This window comes from Clytia hemisphaerica, unplaced genomic scaffold (assembly GCF_902728285.1).
Source record: "Clytia hemisphaerica strain Z4C2 unplaced genomic scaffold, Clytia hemisphaerica genome assembly, whole genome shotgun sequence".
Taxonomy (NCBI): Eukaryota; Metazoa; Cnidaria; class Hydrozoa; order Leptothecata; family Clytiidae; genus Clytia; species Clytia hemisphaerica.
Genome location: NW_027103949.1, coordinates 17,103 through 36,114, shown reverse-complemented (window position 1 = coordinate 36,114; position 19,012 = coordinate 17,103). Strand labels below are relative to the sequence as shown.

The following is a 19,012-nucleotide window of genomic DNA, read 5'->3' as shown; positions in this document are numbered from 1 at the left end:
TTCAGCCAGAAACAGCTGTTGTGTCCAGTTTTTGCGCTTTTAGACGCTCAATATCTCGAGTTAGGTACTGAAATCGCCTATACTCGCAATATATCTCTAATCTTAATTTTTCGAGAGCTTTTCAAAAATATACAATAAGTCTCTATTTTCTCAAGCTAAAATTTTCATTAATTTTTGACCCTATAATTTTTGCCTGAGACCGTCATATTTGTCCGAAAATCACAACAAAGTGTCCGAAAAAAAATTGGCACCCAAGTTATTTTGATTCCCCTACCACTTAGCTTTCCAAAAATGTATAACAAGTGCTTTGAATAAAAAAATCGAGCGATTTTACAAATTTCACCCTACTAAAAGACGGTAACAGACGGACGGACGGACATCGGTTAATTTATAGGACCTCCGAGGTAGGTCCAGAAAGGATTACTTTTACCTCAATCGACGATAGTTTTTTTTCTCGACAACTTAAAAAAGTCTTTAGATAAGGGAGCAAATAAATTACTTAGCCTTTTGTTCTCATTATGTTTCTGTATCGATTCTTTTAAATTTTGCATAAATAAAATTCTGGATCCAAAAAAATAAAATTCAAAATTTTCAAAAAGAAAATGTATCATATCTCAAGTTTTCCCATTGCCTGCTCAAGTTCATTTTCCTCATCACTTTCACTCTCGTTTTCCAACGAACTTTCGTCTTCCGTAGAATAGTCCTCGTCATCATCGTCGCCGTCATCCGGGTTATATGACACTCCACCAAATCCCGAGAACGACATAGCGGCTGAATTGTCGTACGAATAATAATCGTCACCATAGTCGTCGTCGTATTTGTCCGCCCGTTGCCGCCCATAATCGTGCTGGCGGGCTGAAAGAGAAAATACAGTGCTATAAAAAAACAAAATGGACTTCAAATAAAGGATTGATATCCATAGAGTTTGAAAGATAAAGGCCAGGGCAAACCGATCCAACATTTCATCCAAGTTGCCTCTTTTCTGATGTTGGATGAAATGTTGGACCGGTTTGGGTCAATTCAAATTTTTGGAAAAAAATGCAAATTCAAAAAAATAAGAAACAAGTGATACTTTTATGGACCTACCTGGTTATGCATTTAACACATATATAATTGATATCTACGTGAGCATGAACGTTAAACCATCATTCAGAACACAAATAGTGACGAGTTATTAAAATTAGTCGTTTGTTTCTTATAAAAAAAAAACGTTTAGAAACCAAAATTTCATGCTCTTGAAATATTCTTTCATATTCAAGACTTCGTGAGCATAAAAAGACATCTATCTCATCAAAAAATTGAGTAATTTGGCTAAGAACATTGATGTATGCTTATTAATAGTGATTCTTATAGACAGCTTTTTGAGCTGAGAAGTTTTTTTACAAAAATCTGCTTGACCCATCTTTTACCTACTTTCATGCAAAAAATCAGAAAAAAACAACGATCCAATATTTCAAGATGTCCAAAAAACCCTTTTTTTAGCCGTTTTTTGGCCCAAATTTGCCCAAAAACATTTTTTTTCGAAAATCGGTCTCAGTCACATTCGAGGCTTTATAGTTATGCATCTTTGTGCAAAAAATCATAAAGAATGAAAGAGCCAATCTCGAGAAAAGCTAATACCTAAGTAATTGATAATGTGCTTATAAAAAAATATCGAATTTGGCCAGTTTTTCTATAAAAACAAGCCAACCAACCAAAATTTCATGTCTAAACACACATATGCTTCAAAAGTAAGCCTTCGTGAGCAAAAAAAACATCTATCTCATAAAAAAATTGATCAATTTGACTATGAACATTAATGTATGCTTATTAATAGTGATTCTTATAGATAAACATGCGTTTTTTGAGCCAACAATTTTTTTTTGCAAAAATCTGCTTGAGCCATCTTTTACGTATGATGGTACCCTAATTTCATGCAAAAAATCAGAAAAAATTAATATTCCAATTTTTCACAAAGTCCAAAAAACCCGTTTTTTTGCCGTTTTTTGGCCGAAATTTGCCCAAAAACATTTTTTTTTTCGAAAATTGGGCTCCGTCACATTCGAGGGTTTATATTAGTTATGCATCTTTGTGCAAAAAGTCTTAAAGAATGAAAGAGCCAATCTCGAGAAAAGCTAATACCTAAGTAATTGATAATGTGCTTATAAAAAAATATTGAACTTTGCCAGTTTATCTATAAAAACACGCCAAGCAACCAAAATTTCATGTCTAAACACACATATGCTTCAAAAGTAAGCCCTCGTGAGCAAAAAAAACATCTACCGGGTGACCCACGAAAAAGTTCAGACGTTTCCCGACGTCTTGAGGCCAAACAAATTTCCCAAAGTGCTTGGAGTTTTGATATTTAGAAAGTAGATATCCTAACTTAAAATTTGAGCCATCACTTTTTAAATTTGACCAACTTGTTCTCTACTTATGAGCTTTTAAAGTCAAAATTCACTTTTCGAAAAGTGTAAAAAACACGTAAAAAAGAGGTATTAAATTCATGCAATCAATTAGAAAATCACTTACAAATTGACTTATTTAACGAGTTTTATGACATTAATAATTAATAAAAACACCTTTGAAAGTAGTTTTTGTTTAAAACAAGACTAGTTTTTATAAAAATTGGCGCTTCTCATAGATTTTTTTCAAAAACTGTATATAAAAAACGTCTAAAAATACCAAATTTGATACCCCTTTTTTACGTGTTTTTTACACTTTCCGCAAAGTGAATTTTGACTTTAAAAGCTCATAAGCCTAGAACAAGTTGGTCAAATTTAAAAAGTGATAGCTCAAATTTTAAGTTAAGATATCTACTTTCTAAATATCAAAACTCCAAGCACTTTGGGACATTTTTTCGGCCTCAAGACGTCGGGAAACGTCTGAACTTTTTCGTGGGTCACCCGGTATCTCATAAAGAAATTGAGTAATTTGACTAAGAACATTGATGTATGCTTATTAATAGTGATTCTTATAGATAAACATGCGTTTTTTAAGCCAAATAAATTTTTTTGCAAAAATCTGCTTGAGCCATCTTTTACCTATGATGGTACCCTACTTTCATGCAAAAAATCAGAAAAAATTAATGACCCAATTTTTCACTAAGTCCAAAAACCCGTTTTTTAGCCGTTTTTTGGCCCAAATTTGCCCAAAAATATTTTTTTTCGAAAATCGGGCTCCCCCACATTTTGGCCACCACTGTTTTGCACCTTTGTACCAAAAATCAAATGATTCCTATGATTCAATCTCGAGAAAAGCTGGTAACGAACGGACAGACGGACGAACGGACAGAGGTGAATTTATAGGACCTCCACCCCACCGGGGTAGGTCCAAAAAACCGTGTTGGATGGTGTTGGATCTAGTTTGATCGCCATCAAACATTTCATCCAACATTTGCGGTGAGATCAAAGAAGCTCTCTCATTGAATTGTGTAATTTTTCGTGTTGGATTGGTTTGGTGGTACTTTTTTTCTTTATTTTTTGAATTTTCCATTTTTTTCCAAGTCATGTCGGATGAAATGTTGGATCGGTTTGCCCCGGCCTTGATTTTCGCTTCATCCAACGCAAGTTTTTCCATCCAACATTTCATCCAACATTGGAAAATCATGTTGGATGAAATGTTGGACTGGTTTGCCCTGGCCTTTCGAAATACCCCCTTGCAGATCAGGCTTGAATGAACTAACACGACTTAATTCAAAATCAAAATACTTACTAGACATTGATAGATTTTTGGTTTCTTTCATTTCAAAGCCACATTTTGGACAGGGCGGAAGTTGACCTTTTGTGTATTTGAATCCTTTACGCCACACATGATCATCACAATAACATACCTACAATACGAAATATTTTTAGTGATTTTCATTACGTAATGTTTTCTACACCCCGGTTTTTGCCAGTAACTTGAAACTCTAGCTTAAAATTGCAACTACTGGCGAAAAATGGAGTGTTTCTGAAGGAGACGTTAGGTTATTTGTATCAGGAGTAGTGCAAGACGTTTGATCCGATAGATCATTAGCCTTAGCCCAGAAATCTAGGCTAGTTTGATTCAGTCACTAGGATAAATCTGATAGTAAGTTTGACTGGATAACAGTATTCCAAGGCAAACTTAAAATCCGTAAATATGAAAAAATCTTTAAAGTACTGAAAACGCTACTTTCCATTTAAGGGAGGTGTCCTAGCCTTGTGAATACTGGCTTAGTTAACTAAAGTCTGTCTCGAAATAATTTGCAGTTGAGACAAAAATGGTCTGTAACTTTTGATAGAATTCGAATCAAGTTACGATTTTGTGCTCGTTAAAAAGATATTTGTGAGTGAAATATTGAGAGTCAACCACCAATAAACTTTGTTTGATATCTTTTGATTGAATGAATATTTTTAAATTTTTTTCACAGTTATAATGACCTAAGATTGAAGAACCACTCCTGTGAAAATGGTAATTATACCAAATTTCTACAAGAAGTTGATTTTTTTCTTTTTCATTTTTCATTTTCATTTTTCTTGCTTTTCCCCAAATTTTTTACTTGATAATATTCCACTCACAAATATCTTTTTAACAAGCACAAAATCGCTACTTGATTCAAATTCTATTAAAAGTTACAGACCATTATTGTCTCAGCTGCAAATTATTTTGAGACAGACTTTAGGCTACATTAGCCTTTGAAAGACTGCTTATTCAATTTTCAAGCTAAAGAATTCGACAAAATAAATAACTCGAACGACTTATTTGAAATACTGCGAACATAGCTTACTTTACACCTCAAGCACGAGTGCTGTCCATTTTTATTACACGATGCACCTAAAAGAGGTAAAAACACAACTTGTTAAATCATAAATGAATTCAAACAGACAATATTCAACTTTAGGGGTACTACTACTTCTTTAAGAACAAGTTAGGAACATTTTCAGGCTTGATGGGCTCTAAAGCACTCAATTTTTAATAGAGAGTTGCACAAAATGGTGAAATTAAGAATATTTGAGAACATTTCTAGCTAGGCTTCAAACTCGCAGAAGAACAACCAAAGGTTTAAAATTTCCCTCCTTATAAAAAAGTGTGTGTATTTTTGCGAGGTAATACGGAGGTTCGAAAATCGAAAATCGTCCTTTATAGAGATTAAAATTTAGACATATTATTTACCGTAAAGGAAATTTTCCCTAATATTACATTTTTGTGTGTTTTGAGCCTAAAGCACACCAAAATATTGCAGTAGGGGTTATCAATAAAATTTTGATAAATATAAAATGATAATAAAATATACGTACATTTCAGTGTTTCAGATTCTATGATTTGACATTTGGCCTGGTGTTCGAACTGATCGTCCTCGCATAAGAATTTATCGCAAAATGCACATACAAAAATTCTACCACCTGAAAAAAAGAAAGTCGAAATGACAAAGATAAGCTAACGAATACAATACTAATAATATAGTTTTACAAATTCGCAGGCCACCGTGCGGACACATCGGCCTCTATGAATCGCTCATACATCGCTATACCAAGGAATGCCCAGCTTAAGCATTTGTGATTGCCCTTCTTCTAGTAAGATTCCGCTTGACCTTTCCAATAATGCAAAAGCATTTAAACTCCAGCTAGCCGATTGGCCGGGAAAATAAGCCAAACAGGCATGAAAAGTCAATAAAATTTTGGTCCAAGAAGGACAAAGTTGATCATCTCGGCTGGCTTAAGTTTTTATAATCGATAGAGTTAAGAATTGATAGGGTATTTCATTTTCTTTATATATTGAAGAAGAAGATATTGTTTTGTTTTTGTGTTGTGCTTTCTTTAGATTATTTAGTCCGGTGGCGACTAGACTAGAGTCTACTTCTAGCTGAACTTTGCTTCCTAATAATTTTTGATGACGCTGAATCCAGTGAAGTAGACTAGGAGCATTTGACAAGGTTGCCATTTTGAAAGAAAAAAAATTAAAATCCAAATAACAAAAAAGCTACTTAAAGTTGAAAAATATAATCAAGAATGAGAAACAAACATCAATAACAGATTTTGAATCCCTTATTTTCAAATAAAAACATTGCTTCATTCCATTTTTACCTGGCAAAAACAACGAAAATCTGGCGGACTGTTTTACAGTCCGTCTAAGCAAAAGCATATTACCTATACTACCGAGTCACTTAATCGCGCCATCCAGTCTATAAAAAATTGGTGACGACATGGTCTTTTTTGCTTCAACCTTTACTAGTAGTATATTTGGATTTTTACTTTATTTTCTCATTACATGTGGTCCCTTGAGACTATTCTATGCATAGCATTCATATGTAAGCATATGTGCAGCATTGAACAGGGTTAGATCATTTTTGCCTAGAGACACCTGGAAATCAATTTTCGCAGTTCCTTATTGACAAAAACTGAAGCTGGAAGAGTAGATCCCCAAAATGGGGTCATTTGTCTTATTTGGTCGACTAAGACCTCTTCAGGTCAGGTCCTCATAGGCCCCTCAAGAAGATCCAAGGGTTAAAAATATCAATCAAAATTAAGTTCTCTTCTTGGCATAATTATATGGTTGATTACATTTAGCGGGCGAAAAATCCGTAATAACCCCGCTTTTTTGTAATCGCCCTGATGTAAACAAGAATTTCTATTGGTTGAAAAGTATCGTACGATATCTTCAGAGCATTTTGATTGGTTAACAAAATATCGCACAAAACTTTTAAGCAAATCTAGATAAGAGTGTCAATCAAATGTTTTTCATAGTTTCGAATGTTTTTATAAGTTTCGAAAAAAACAACAAAAAAACAAGCAACATGCTGAATGGACCTACCTAATGATTAACATCAGATGAAAATAAGAAAAAAGTGACAATAATTGTACAAAAATTCAGAATGGAAAAATAAAGCTTGTGTGCTGAATAATGTAAAACGGTAAAAAGGAATTTCCCAAATACGAAAATCACTTAAACCATTCAGGCTCAAAAAACCTTTTAAGCTGTTTTTGGCCCAAATTTGCCCAAAATAATTTTCCTTAAAAATCTGGCTCCGTCACATTTTGGGCATTGCCATTTTGCATCATTGTGCAAAAAAATCAGAAAAAAATATAGGTCAACATTGAGAAAAGCTATATTTTCTTATTTGGTTAAAGGGAATTTCCCCAAAATACGAAAATCCGTTTTTTAAGGCGAATAAGAATTTTCCGGGAAAAAACACTTCAGCCAGTCTTTAGAGTCTCTTGCCCTCCATCTTTGTACAAAAAATCAGAAAAAAGTAATGACAGGATTTTGCAAAAAGTCCAAAAAACCCTATTTTTAGGTAGTTTTTGGCCCAAATTTGCCCAATAAATTTTTTCTCAAAAATCAGGCTCCGTCACGTTCTGGGCATTGCCATTTTGCATCATTGTGCAAAAAATCAGAAAAAACTAATGAGCCAATCCTTAGAAAAGCTGGTAACAGACCTCCAAACCATGTTATTGCTGGTACGAATACGTAAAAAATGGTGTTTAAATTTTCTCTACCTTAAAGGAAGAAATTTTGGCGGGAATTTAATTTGGCGTTTGCTGAAAAATTTGCAAAAAAAAACAACGCAAAAACACCTTAAAAGAGATCATATTTTCAAAAAGTTTAATTTTGGCGGGAACTTAATTCGGCCAAAATTTCTTCCTTTAAGGTACCTACTGTCCTTCTTCAGAGATTTTGGAAAAATTCTTATTTAAGCAAACATTCGATTTCGTAGAGACGACTCATTTGCTTCCATATTGGCGGTAGTTACGTAACTTAGTCAACTTGGAAACCTTCTATAGGGGTGAAGAAAAAAAAAATGATTCAAAAGCTTGCGTGGTTCATAGATTCCGGATAGAAGCTATGTGTATTTCAATTTAACACTCTCACTCACTAATGTAAATTCATTCCAAAGAGGAATAGCGAAGGGGAGAAAGGGGAAAGCAAATAAACTCTTCATACCTTAAATGTATTGTTCCTATTATGCTATTAAAACATGAATATCCATACTAAAGGAAAGACATCCGACCAGATTGTTCACTCATAAGGTACGCAAGAAGTGTTCAAGAAAGATAAACTACGGTAAAACAAGGTGTAGAGAACTTGAATAAGAAGAAAGATGACTGTTACTATATTTGTTTTGGGTCACTTCACATTATCACTTATTGGAGGCACGACAAACTTAATGGCCATATATTGTTTGTACAAAGAAACTGCATCGTTTACAGACTTCGAGGCTGCTAATACTTTCATTCTATCCCTCACTATTTCTGATCTTCTTTTCAGTTTAATAGCTCAGCCTATAGTAGGGATTATTTACGCATTAGAAAGACCGCACCATCTTATACCTCTTTTTCGATACATATATTGTCTCTTGTTCTCCATGTCCCTAGTGAATTTAAATTTGCTTTCACTGGAACGCCTCATCAAGATTACTCACCTCACAAACTGGACCTTGGATGGAGAACAAGAAAATGTGAAAGGAATTTTGATGTGTTGGGTCGTCGAAGGAATCATCCTTTCAACTTCATTTTTTCTTCCTGTGCTTTTTGGTATGTTGATGATCTCACACGTCACGGGAACGCTTGTAGTCTTGATCGTATGTTATGCTATAATCTATCGTCAACAAAGAAGGTCTACTAATCTAGTTGCTTCCTTTCGACCAGGGGCAAACGCAACTGGAGAATCAGCATCTACCGACCATGAACGAACCTCTGACATCACACAAAACAAGATTCGTGAACGAAGGTTAATCAAGAATGTATCCACCCTATTATCGATTCATTTTGTTTTCATAGTAACCACCATCAGCGTTAGTGTGATTGCCATAACAACAATCGAACAACCTGATCAAAGGACGATGGGTTCATTTGCTTTATTAGCTTTAATATCAGGATTGAAACCAACATGTGCCAACCCAATCATTTACGTGTTACGGGTTGAGAAATTTAGAAAGAGACTTCTCAAGATATGTTGTTGCCAAAACCAAAGAGTACAAGTTGAACCAATGAGCGATTCAAGCATTTCAAGCTAATAACAAAAAACAAAACAACAAACCGAAGCGGTATCAAGGCCCAGTGAAATAGCGATCAATCATTGATTTCACGTTATGATTGTTATACAAGTCTTGAAAAGATTGAAAAAATTGTTTGAATTGATTGAAAAGGATTGAAACCTCACGAAAGTTTCTGCTCTCTTAAATTAAAATTGATGAGTAAGCAAACGATATCACTTTTATTTAAAAACAAAACCTTAAAACTAATTAAACAAAGTACTCTTAGGTTCCAAATAAACGGGGGGGCTCGAATAAACGGGGGGGTTGAAAATTTTCTAGATTTTACTAACCGGGGGGACTTAATGCCGGGGGGTTGGAAATTGTACTTCTGAAACCCAAAAATAAGGTAAAAATAGGCTCAAATCACGCTATTTAGAGCAAAATAAGGGACCTTCTCTTTGACAGCTGAAAATATTCTTCGAGATTAATAAACGGGGGGGGGGGTCCTAATAAGGTCCGGGGGGTTGGAAAATTTTCGAAAAATTAACAAGCGGGGGGGGCCCGTTTATTTGGAACCTAAGAGTAAGCATATAAAAATCGCGTAAGAGATACCAACAGTTGAGCTTTAAACAAAAGTTTACTGGTTCTTATAAAAAGAAAATCGTATGGAAAGGTGTCTGTTATAACTAAAGTACAAATTTTGTTATTCTAGAGTTCTCGAAAGAGGAGAAGGAGAAAAAGTGTTGATTTGATTATTGAAACTAAATTTTGTTCGTGATGAAATTTAAAGTTCAAATTACGGGGTAGTAAACATGTACGAAAATAACCTTTTTTTACAGAGCTTCCCCCGAGTATTTTTCCACCCACACAACTCTTATCTCATGAAAAACTCAAAAACACATAATTTCTGCAAAAGATTAAAACTTGAGTGCCTGAAAAAGATTAACAAAAAGGCAACGAGGCAAAAGATCTTTGTTTGTTTCAACTTCTAACAAGTTAACAACAACACTCCCTGGAGCCTAGTAAAACAGTTGTAAGCCCCGATTACGGGGATTGCCGTACTAAACTTTCGCGGGGATTAAATTTCGCGGTTGGGCCTATCGCGAAATTCACAAATTTTTTATTGTTGAAATACACATTATTTGCGCCTCTTTTATGTAAGTAACCATTCAAAAAGTATTTATTTGATATGTTTTTTTTCGCGGATGAGGCCTTTCCAAATTTCCATTGGGACTTAATTTCGCGGATTTTCGCGGATGCCACCCAAATCCGCGAAATTTAGTCCCCGCGAAAGTTTATCCCATTAAAGTACTACGCTGTAAGTTTTATATTGGATGCGCTCTGCTAAGATAGTGGCCTATTCCCCCCCTTTCTGCTGGGGGGGGGGGATTTTTTTCAAAAAAATTTCCAAAATGACAATGGCAACAAAAAAAATGGCAACATGAAAAATGGAAATCCAGGCGGGATTTCAAAAAGATGCAACAAATTTTTTCTGTTGGGGGGAGAACTTTTCAACTTTTTAACAGAAAGTCCTCTGTCCCCTTTTTAGTTTTTTTACATATGCATGTTTTTTCTTCCTCAAATCACGTGACAGATGTTCTCTTTCTTGGATAATTAGCAATTTAACTTTTTCTCTTGTATGAAATGCAAATGTCAAAAGGTGCATAACAATAAATTGCCCGGATCCAGGTCGTGAAAGGGTGGGGTGGGAAAAGGGTTTTTCAGGAGGGGGAATCTGACAAACGGGCAGTCTACAATTTCTGGGGGGAACTGACCCAGGAGGAAACTATTAGTGGCATTTATAGGTTTTATAGGTTTCAGTAAGTACCTCATAACTCATAGTCTCTTGTTATAAGTTTTGATATGTAAATAATTTATATAGACATAATGTCGGAGAAAAAGTAAAAAGTGATTAAAAAGCAGGGTATGAATAATAGGTAACAGACCGGATAGTTCTTGAGAAGAGATGGTGGTCAAGAAAATATCTCAAGATGTCAATGATTTCATTTCACACGTATCTCGTCATTTGAAAATCGGAAAGACCTCAATCAAAAGAAAAGTATCGGCTATTTTGCTACAGTTACACTATTGCTATCACCGTCTTGCCGTACGACAATCCTTCCAAATGGTAAACAAGTTTGCTATGAGCTTTTCCCCTTTTGGAATGTTTTTTTTTGCGTAGACTTTTTCATGTTATATGTGATCATCAGTAATTTTTGTTTCTGAATACATAAAGTAAGAGTCGAAGAATGAGCGCCACTGACATCAAAATTTACTTTTGTTTGACCTGCAAAGCACTTTTCGCCTACTCAACATAATATATTTCGAGACACAAACCAGAGTTTTGCTCAGTTCGTCTTAAGACATGTCAATGGAGTCCATCAAAAGACCATTTATGGAGTTTTAGATCAGATTCTGTGGAGATATGTTTAGATAGATGTGTGGCTAAACCACCTTGCGTGTCAGTCAACTTCAACCCAGACTTAAACATTTGTCAATTGGTTGATTATGATATCAGCGATGGAAAAAATTACACACATAAAACCGATTGGTTACATTTTGACACCGGACGTACCCGACTCACAAGGATTTTGGATTACACACAACAATACTGCCTGACCATCGGGGATGTACCGGACGCGTGCATCCAACCGGGCAGAGATGAGTATCGTATACATTATAAAAACATAAATGATAATCATTGTAAAGGCATTAAATCTCTCTTCGATTTTGACCGGTCGACCGGTATCATTTTACATCATTGTTCCGGTTTGGCTTTGATGATTGGTACGGTAGTCGGAGTGAGCGCAAGAAACGTTTCATACTTTGTTCAAGACAGTCTCTTTGACAGATGGAGGATCACTACAAGTAAGTCTGTGTACGAAAAACAGAGAAGTCGAATTTTTCTCATTATTCCTTTGGGTAGCAGGGAGCACCAACCTCAAATAATTCTGAAGTTAGTATATGGAAAAACTTGTCATCTTGATGAGATGATAATTGCGTTTTTCAGCAATTTAGACACCTTATAATGTGAAAGTTCTTCCAACGGTTCTAGATTAGCACTAATTAGCAAATGATTGGAATCACAGTAAAACAAATCAGATTGATTTTGTGTTCTAAAAGTAGAGGAGTGTTTGGTTTGGTAAAAACAGCTTTACATTTGAAAAGATGACTAATTTTTTCGAAGAGGGCTTACTCCAATAGCTTACACGTATCTTAAACGAATCCTATTCTCACTTTTGGCCCATTTTGACGTTTTTCATCTTGATAAAAACTCTCACATAACATCCTTGCGTAACAGATATCCTTACTCACTGGAAAGTTTGGCTAAAATTTCGTCACCAGTGGGTAAAATACCCTACAATTTCAGCCCGACTAGAAAATTGACTTTGAAATTTGACCCATTTGAGATTCAAAGGAAAAATTTTAACTCCCAAACCATCCCCACTGGATTTTTTGACCTGGAAACAATACAATTTCATATCCTCATTTTCATCCCCACTGTGGAAATTAGTGAGACGAGGGTGCACAACCGTTGAGCCGATATATAGGTTGGGTGGAAGGAAACAGAAACAAATTTCTTGTTTTTTTTATCGTAGTTGGATACCTGAGTTTTCGATATCAAGCTGCATTCCCGGATGGGAACCAATTGGGTCACGATGTACCTCTAAACATTTCAGAAAGTAAAGATATTTCAAAAAGTGAAGGTCGATTCATTTTAAGTGAAGGTAAGCTCATTATATCGTCCTTTGGTGAACGTGGAGGAAAAGGTGGAATAAGGGTGTATTCAAGAGAATCTGCATGAGATCAAAAAGTGAATGAAATTCATGAATTTGGTGAATGAGCAAATAAGTAAATTATTTGCCAAGAATAAATTTTGGGGGATCTGTCATTAACGTTAATATCTTTTATCTTTGATTCACTTTCATTTCAGGTGTTATGCCTGTCCGGTATGAACGCTGGTCATTGCTGACAAGTATAAATGATTTCAGCACATTTGAATCAACGGTTCGAGCTCACATGATGAACAATGACCCAATAAACACGACTCGTCTTTTTGATTTTTGTTTGTACCCTAGCATCGGAGAAGATCTTTACTTTGTTCGAATGACCGCTTTTTTCTCTCCTGATGTCACCGGAAATCATACATTTTGGTTCAAGGGTAAGTGGTGGTCTTTAAAGGGGCACCAAATAAGAAAAAATAACGTGCCTTTATTGGTTTTATCATAACTTAAATAATGAAATTCATGCTCTGTGTCACCATGTCCCTATCAAATTTAATGGGTCAATTTTTAAAGTTTTTGATCAATCTCAGAAAATGAAATGCTTTTTTATAAGTACAATTTTTTATCTAATGGACCAAATTTGATAAATTACCCATCAAAATTTAAGTTAACCCTTCCTCTTAACATTAGGAAGTTTCAATCTTTAAAACTTTTCTTCATCTATAAATCTTTTTCTCTTATGGTTTATGATCTACCATTTATTTAGCATGAGCTATAACAATATTTATACAATGAGGGGATCATAAATCCACCATGAGATTATTTTCCAGAATTGAAAACACCAAATCGGTCAAAAGTTCGCATTTGTCACAAAAAAATATTACACAAAATGAATAGTTTGATTTTAGACTCTTTTCTAATGAAACTAAGATTATGAATTCCCAATTAATAAGCCCCTAGACATTTAAAAATCGTAACATGGCTGATAAGCATGCATAAGCATTACTAGTAAATGACCTGTTTGATGAACTTCATCTTACGTTACAGGCGATGACTGGGCATTGTTATTTATCGGTGAAAGCTCGGACAACACTCAGCTTGTTACATCCTTAAGTCGTTATACATCTGTTTACAAAACGTAAGAATAGGAATAGTCCAGGTTTTAAATATTGAGTGATTGATTTTCTTGGCTTGGTAGCTCAGTCGGTAGAAAATTTGCCTCGTGACTATAAGAGTTGTAGGTTCGATCCCCAACTTCTGCGAATAAGAGAAGTCTGATCTAAGCGGTATAAAGTAACAGGCTCTGTGTTGAGGAAAGTTAGACTGATATAGATTCCTTCAGTCATTCTGAGCTAATTTAAAAATCTTTTTTTTTTAATGATTGAAGGAGGGTGAACAATAATGTCAAGGCTTGAACGTAAGAAATTGGTAAAAATCAGCAATTTGTATATTCAGAGTCTCTATAAGTCTCTATAAATCCATGCTTTTACAAACATATTTTAATTTAAAAAAGGGGGGGGGCTAAATCTTAACTTTAGAAAATTCCCTCCCCAGTTTGCCCCAATTTTGGTCGACCCACCACGCTACTGTTTTTGATCCTGAGGCCTACTGGTTTTACTTATTAAATTTTCAGGAAATATAGCGGGATTATGCATTTGGTGAAAGATCGAATGTACTACATGGAAGTATTATTCTATGACATAGGTGGCAACGACTGGTTGTCTTTAACGATGGTAAGGCCAGGGGATGAAGACAGAATAAATGTATCTTTCGACTACTTATATCCAGGTAAGTTAATAAAGTATAAAAAAGGTAAAAGAGAGGCCGAACAACTAAGTATTTTTTATATAAGTTTGATCCCGCCAAAGGTTTTTAAACAATTCAAACACAGAAGCTTCGTTGTTTTTGTTTTTGTTTTGAGTATTCTTTGCTGGGCTCACAAACAAAGAGCCCTAAAAGTTTAAAACCTAATCTCCATTCGCTGTTCAAAACCTAATTTCCATTCGCTGTTGCTGTAAAAAAGTGTGACTTTGAAAATAATTTATCATTGAATGATCAAAACATAGACGAATCATCCGAGTTTTTTTTGTTGTTTGGACAGTTAATGATTTTCGAGCTCACATCTAGTCTAAAGTATCATTTAGTACAACGGCAAAGAAAAACACATATTCAGGGCATTCTTTGCATTTTTCTTTCTTATTTTCAGCTGACGATTTTTAAACATTATGGAGAAAGATCTACACGAGCAGAGACGTGGCGAAAATATTGATTCTTGCTCTAAACTTTACCAAAATTACTTGTTCAATGACAACAAGTATGTGTGTTTAATGTATTATGTGATAATTATTGGTTTCATAGAATGTCAAAACAATGGTCATAGTTTTATGGTAGTGATGAGGGAAAACCTTTGAGTGTTGTTTCCAGGTTTTGTGGATCTGTATTAGTTGAACAAATGGATTTATGTATGTTATGAAAATAGTGACTGGAAAAAGTTTAAAATATAATTGGCCCCCGTCTTAGAGACGGAAAGAATTTATCATACCTTGGCCTTCCACGCCTCTATCGCATTCTAAACAAATTGCATCAGTCAGCGGGCACACGCATGCGTGCGACTGAAGACATTTCCGTCCATGACATATCCAAGCTTCACAAAAATCACAGATAGCTCCCTAAACAGAAAAGAAACGGTGAGGTTATTTTGGAGTGAAAAATTCTTTTTCTTTAATTCCTTTTTTAACACTTTTAGTAAGAAATTTCCACTGGATGAATTTGAATTAACTTTCCAAAACAACGAGGCTATTTTATGCTGTAAATCAAGGAGTGTTGAGCTATGCAGTGTTGGCAAGAAACATAAAATTACAAAGACAGCCTGGTAAAGGTCAAATTTCCATAGCAGGAGAGCAGAAATGTAGACAAAAAAAATTCAAATTCAAACGTAGCCACTGGAACCTCAGGAAAAAACATTCGTTTTTCTTCATTTTTAATAGAAAGGTTGCGTTCAAATTTTGTTATACTAGTGGATTAATCTTGGTGTGGATTTAAATTAGGCAATTGGCCAAAATGAGATTTTTATTGATGGGGATTTAATTTGTTGAATGATCAGTTTTCTAAAATTTAGCGCAGACTTAATTTGGCAGATGGGAAGGCTTTAGGCTCTGGTAAACTAAAAATTACATAGATGGTATTTTTCTAAAAAATGCATAATAAAAAATGCATAATATAAAATTATCCCCTGCTAAATTGAGGTGGGGTTTAAATTTGCTGATGTTTTGCCAAAATTTGCCAAATCCGCCATAATTTATCCACTGACTTAAAGAAAATTTTGCATTTTTGTGTGAGAAAGCCTTATCCGACTTTCCATCTAAATAAATTTCATGGATGACAGCGGAATCAATGAAATCGCCAAAGCACATTGTGAAATTTTACTGTGATACATACCACCATTTGCATGCCAGTAGTATGTACTCCAGCGTGTTTAACAACACAATCTCCAGACTTCATCATACATTTCTGTTTTCCTATTAAAAACAAAAATATCTAATTAAAAATCTAGGAATTAAAATTATTAGATTATTAAAAAAATGCTTTCTAATATATGAAGTAACTTTCAGTAGAGGAAACAAACAAACAAGATCTCAAAGAAAATTAAAAACAATCTAGATATCACCAAAATCTGAACTTATCTTGAGCTTCAAAGTAGAACTAAATGTTTTCTGTACATTCATTTGGGGATGTGAAAAACTTCTTATTATACTTAGAGAGACAATGTCCTTAAATTCAATCCAATTTTATAATTTCAAAATCTAACTATAAAGAAAGTTTTACTTGAACTGGTTATTATGCTGTATAGAAAAAGGATACATTCATGTCAGACTGAATACTTTTTGACAATAACACGTACCACATTGCCCACAGACAGGAAGTTTTTGGATGTAGTAACAAAAATAGCAGTAAGCTCTGTTCTTTTGCATTCTATAAAATCAAAAGTGATCAAATATAAAGTCTATTTCAAATTACACAACCTCAATAACTTTTGATAAAACTTGAATTAAGTAGCGGTTTTGTGCTCGTTAAAAAGATAATTCGGAGTGGAATATGATCAAAAGAGAAAAAAAAATTAAAAATGGAATAACGAAGATGAAAAATAAAGAAGAAGAAAATCAACTTCTTGTAGAATAATGCTAAGATCTTCATTTTTGTACCAGAAACTCTTCAATCTTAGAATGTCAAAAATGCGCAAAAAGTTTTAAAAATATTCATTCAATCAAAAAATACAGCTTAAAATTTTGCCCTGGTTGACTTAAAAAAGGGCTCTTTTTTGTTGTGTTTTGATGATTTCTGAAGCCAATCATTGATAAATTTTGGAATATATCTTTCAATGGAATAAATTTCTTTGAAAAGTTTTTTCACATTAACGATGTTCTAAGATCAAAGAATCACTCGTGTGAGAAGATAATTATAGCATAATTATTGAAGAAGTTGATTTTCTTCTTCTTCATATTTCACTAGCCTGGGAATCCAAGCTCATAATCTTAGAAAAAACAACAAATACCTCACCTCACAAAGTTTTAAGATTATAAAGCTTGGTGCAGGTAGATTAGTCTGACACAGAAAATGTTATAAACAGTCTGTGTGTGAACCCTTGTTGACAGACTTTCTGAACTTTGGAAACACAGGCAAACACACATAATCAACTTACCATAAAAACTCCTCCACAAGCTCTAAAAGACTTTCAAAACTATACTAAAAAAAACCACATCAAAACATCAGCCACATGTCTTTAGACTTCCAGCCAACAGCCATTTTGTTTCGAAATGAATCTATGTTTTCATTTTCATTTGTTTTCCTTTTTTCTGCAAAGTCAGCTTTTTCCATAAATTATGCGTGCGCATTGAAATTATCAAAATGCGCGCAAAAGTACTGCTAAGTAATACGCCGAAAGGTGGCCAATCAGGCCGAACCTGCATTGCAGGGAAAAATCTCCTTGCAGGCGAGTTACCTGCGCCAAGCGTTAAACAAGCAGCAAAAAAATCATAAACTAGACTTGAACAAAGTTTAACACTTGGATTCCCAGGCTAATTTTTTACCTTCATTTTTCCATTTTTTAAATGTTTTAAATTTTTGATAAAGTTCCACTCCAAATTATCTTTTCAACAAGAACCGCTACTTAATTTAAATTCTATCAAAAGTTATTGAGGTTTGAAAAAAACACTGCCAGCTAATTTGAAATAGACTTTAATTGGTTGTGGATTATCAAGTTATCTAATAAACCAGAGTGGAAATTTCATAACATTTCAAAAGCAAGATTTAGATAATCCTCAATTGTAATATGTTGCAACCAGTCTTTCCATTGATGAAATATCATAATTGCTACCATACATACCTTCCACACTTGTCACATTCCTAAAAAAGAAAATAAAGATCATTGTATGTATGAGCCTGAAGCCTCTATTAGCATGTTAACCAGTATGATTTTATTGTAAATTCTGTGTACCAGCTGTTTCAGAATTATCTTAATATATTTGTTATCTTATTTCATCAGTAAATAGCACTGTCTTAAATTTTTGCTCAACCTTGATAATTCCCAAGCTACAAGAAAGAGTTAAAGTTACAGAAATGACTATCAGCAGTCCTCTTCTATCTTTGTCGCCCTTATTTTGAGATAGAGTAAAAGGAAGGTAGGAACCAGAAATTGAAAACCTCTCTGGCTCTTAAGCTCTTAAGGAAAAGAATAGCATAAATTCAATGAGTGATTCCAACCTTCCAATTATTCTCTTCTCCAAAGACATGACAGATTTAAAAGTTTTAATCATATGTAATGATAGAAGAACATATATGTGCTTGTTTACAATGACATGACATAACAGAACACTCATTAATGAAAAATAAGTTGAAAATTAAATTTGATATCAAAAAAATCTTACCATGATAAAATTACATGGATACTTTGTAATTGAAATAGTTTTACTGCCTGATTGAATATCTTTTTGTCTTTGCTTTTGTTTTTCAGCCTTCTTACGTGCACCTGTTTTCTTCTTAGGCATCTTGAGATTCAAAGTTATGTTCTAATCACTAAAAAATCATGCAGATTTTGCTGAATGCTTAGACCTCCTTGAAACAGCTATTTTTTCATCGTAAAATTTTCATATCTACAATTCTGTGCTTTTGGGGTATTGTGTTTAATAATGGTTATTATCAGTTATTGGGTTTATTGGGTGTTCCCAGAATGTAGAGGCCCCAATTGGGCTACTTATTGGGTACCCCTTTTTGCCCAAAACTTTACAAACTGATGCTTGATTTTTATGTTAACCATATAGGGGAACCACAAAATCGTCAAATAACTGGGGGAAAGCAAAAAAAGGGGGATCAA

The 19,012-nt window shown here is 34.3% G+C and overlaps 1 protein-coding gene across 1 annotated transcript; it reads right to left on the bottom strand.

Moving 5' to 3' along the window:
• Positions 1-499: 499 nt before the first annotated feature.
• Positions 500-18,748, bottom strand: LOC136810021 (zinc finger protein 330-like). The gene is made up of 9 exons (XM_067066588.1): positions 18,567-18,748; positions 18,026-18,045; positions 16,544-16,614; positions 16,081-16,160; positions 15,185-15,311; positions 5,241-5,345; positions 4,730-4,776; positions 3,694-3,811; positions 500-855 (listed from the first exon to the last, which is right to left on the bottom strand). Exons 1-9 carry the CDS (start codon positions 18,684-18,686, stop codon positions 608-610), a joined length of 936 nt encoding a protein of 311 aa, XP_066922689.1. The 5' UTR covers positions 18,687-18,748; the 3' UTR covers positions 500-607.
• Positions 18,749-19,012: the final 264 nt, after the last annotated feature.